Source organism: Sinocyclocheilus anshuiensis, unplaced genomic scaffold (assembly GCF_001515605.1).
Source record: "Sinocyclocheilus anshuiensis isolate Anshui unplaced genomic scaffold, SAMN03320099.WGS_v1.1 scaffold50, whole genome shotgun sequence".
Lineage (NCBI taxonomy): Eukaryota > Metazoa > Chordata > Actinopteri > Cypriniformes > Cyprinidae > Sinocyclocheilus > Sinocyclocheilus anshuiensis.
In genome coordinates this window covers 2,267,185-2,269,257 of record NW_015542382.1, presented here as the reverse complement: position 1 = coordinate 2,269,257, position 2,073 = coordinate 2,267,185, and the positions used below count along the sequence as shown (strand labels likewise).

The 2,073-nt window shown below is 34.2% G+C and overlaps 1 protein-coding gene across 1 annotated transcript in view; it reads right to left on the bottom strand.

The window, feature by feature from the left end:
- Positions 1–26: 26 nt before the first annotated feature.
- The window catches only part of LOC107692718 (protein canopy homolog 3-like), a 6,686-nt gene continuing 4,639 nt past the window's right edge, over positions 27–2,073 (bottom strand). The window contains exon 6 of the mRNA XM_016491881.1: positions 27–944. Coding sequence (XP_016347367.1) covers positions 685–944 — 260 coding nt within the window. The 3' untranslated portion in view covers positions 27–684. The remainder of the gene's footprint in view (positions 945–2,073) is intronic.

Below are 2,073 nucleotides of genomic sequence, written 5' to 3'. Positions count from 1 at the left end.
TTTTATGCATTTGTTGCATCACATAAAAGTAAACCTAAAAATATTTTCCTACACAGAAAAAGATTAAAAAAAATTATATTTTTATATATCTTTTAAGATTTGTACCAGCTAATTATATTAATACTGAAAAAGCTCCAAGTATGTATTTCCTTAGTTGGAATCTATGAAGGATCTTTAATTATGAAATCAATGGCAATTAAAAGTAACAGTAGGCATAAGAAAACTTAACTAAATTCATCACCTAAACTACATTTTAGGGGATGAAATCAGTGAGATGAGTCAGAGTAATAGAAATTAGAACCACAAGGATTTCAAGAATCCATTCCAACAGCTTGCCAACTTCATTGATTCAAAACACTAGAGTCCTCAAAGTCAGACATTTTCCTGAAAGGAAGATTTTAGCTTGTTTACAATGTTAGCGACATGAAACCAGCATGAGAACAAACACAAGCAAACAGCCAAGCTACAGTATAGTTTGATTGGTCTAGCTTCCATTTTTGGATTTGAAATGGCATTTGATTTGAACTTGTTCCTGGATGGCGTTAATGTAACAAGTGATCTAGAATGAGGACCTCAATATTACCTTCTTCTAATAGACTAAAACTCAATGTACATCTCAGTTTCAGTCATAAATTTAGATATCAAGGAGACAAGTGTCAGAAAAAAAAATAGCAAAGAAATCTATCAGAGTTCAATTTTATCCTGATTAAGAGGAACTTTCTTCTGGATCTCCTCATCTGAGGTGTAGCCAGCTTCTTCAGTTTTCTTCTTGCTGATCTCAGTGTCAGTCAGCTTGGACTTTTTCTTCTTCTTCTTCACCTTCTCCTTTTTCTGCCCATCCTTGCTGTCTTTACCTTTCTTCTTTTTGCCCTTCTTTTTCTTCTTGTCCTCTGTGATAGCTGCCGTGTCTCCCTTTTTCCCAGTCCAGTTCTCTTTAAGACAGCCTGCAGAGAGAATCAGAAGTACGTGTTTGCACAGTCCTGATCTTTATACTGACTGTCCTTACTGTTATTGGCAACAAGTGATCAAATCAGAGCTGCATGTTCGGGAAGTGATGTCTTTTTCTGGCAGATCTATATTGGTTGCTATAGCAATGGCATAAGAGCCAGTACAATGCCAAATTAATCTTTTATAACAGGAAGCAACAAGCTGGTCATATGAAGAAAGACAGCTATTTGTATTTGCTCATTTACACCCCAACTGGCATTTTTTACTGAGGATTCATTACTTAGAGTACTTCTGAAATAGTACTTTGACAAATGTGACACTGGACCACAAAACCAGTCATAAGGGTCAATTTAAAAAAATAAATTTGATTCATACATCTTGCTTTACAGCTTTCCATTGATGTATGTTTTTTTTTAGGATATGACAATATTTGGCTGAGATTCAACTATTTGAAAAAAAAAAAAAATTCTAAATATAGAACAAAATCGCCTTTAAAGTTGTCCAAATGAAGTTCTTAGCAATGCATATTCCAAATCAAAAATTAAGTTTTGATATATTTACGGTAGGAAATTTACAAAATATCTTCATGGAACATGATATTTACCTAATATCCTAATGATTTTTGGCATAAAAGAAAAATCGATAATTTTGACCCATACAATGTTTTTTGGCTATTGCTACAAATATACCCCAGCGACTTAAGACTGGTTTTGTGGTCCAGGGTCACATATGTTTAAATTTCGTAGTTTTTAGTTAAAATAACACACACACACATATATACATACATATATATTACGGTTGAGCGACTTCTGATTTTTTTTAAGTCGACTTTTATGTGATGAAAGTTGAGTCGAAGTCGACTAGTCGCTGATGACGTCATTAATGAACAAATAAGTCTGGACTCTGGAGCTGTGACAAACACCTTGTGCACAGCTATGGCATATGACACAGCGCTGCCCACATGGCTGTTGCTCCTATAACAGCTTTTTTATCAGTTCTTTTGTCTTTATATTCGCTATAAGTCGTTATATTTCTCACAGATTTCTGCTCATTTTAAATCAGATACAGATAAAGCAGCACAGTAAAGATTACATTAATATGAATGCATTAGTGAGAGCGATTGCG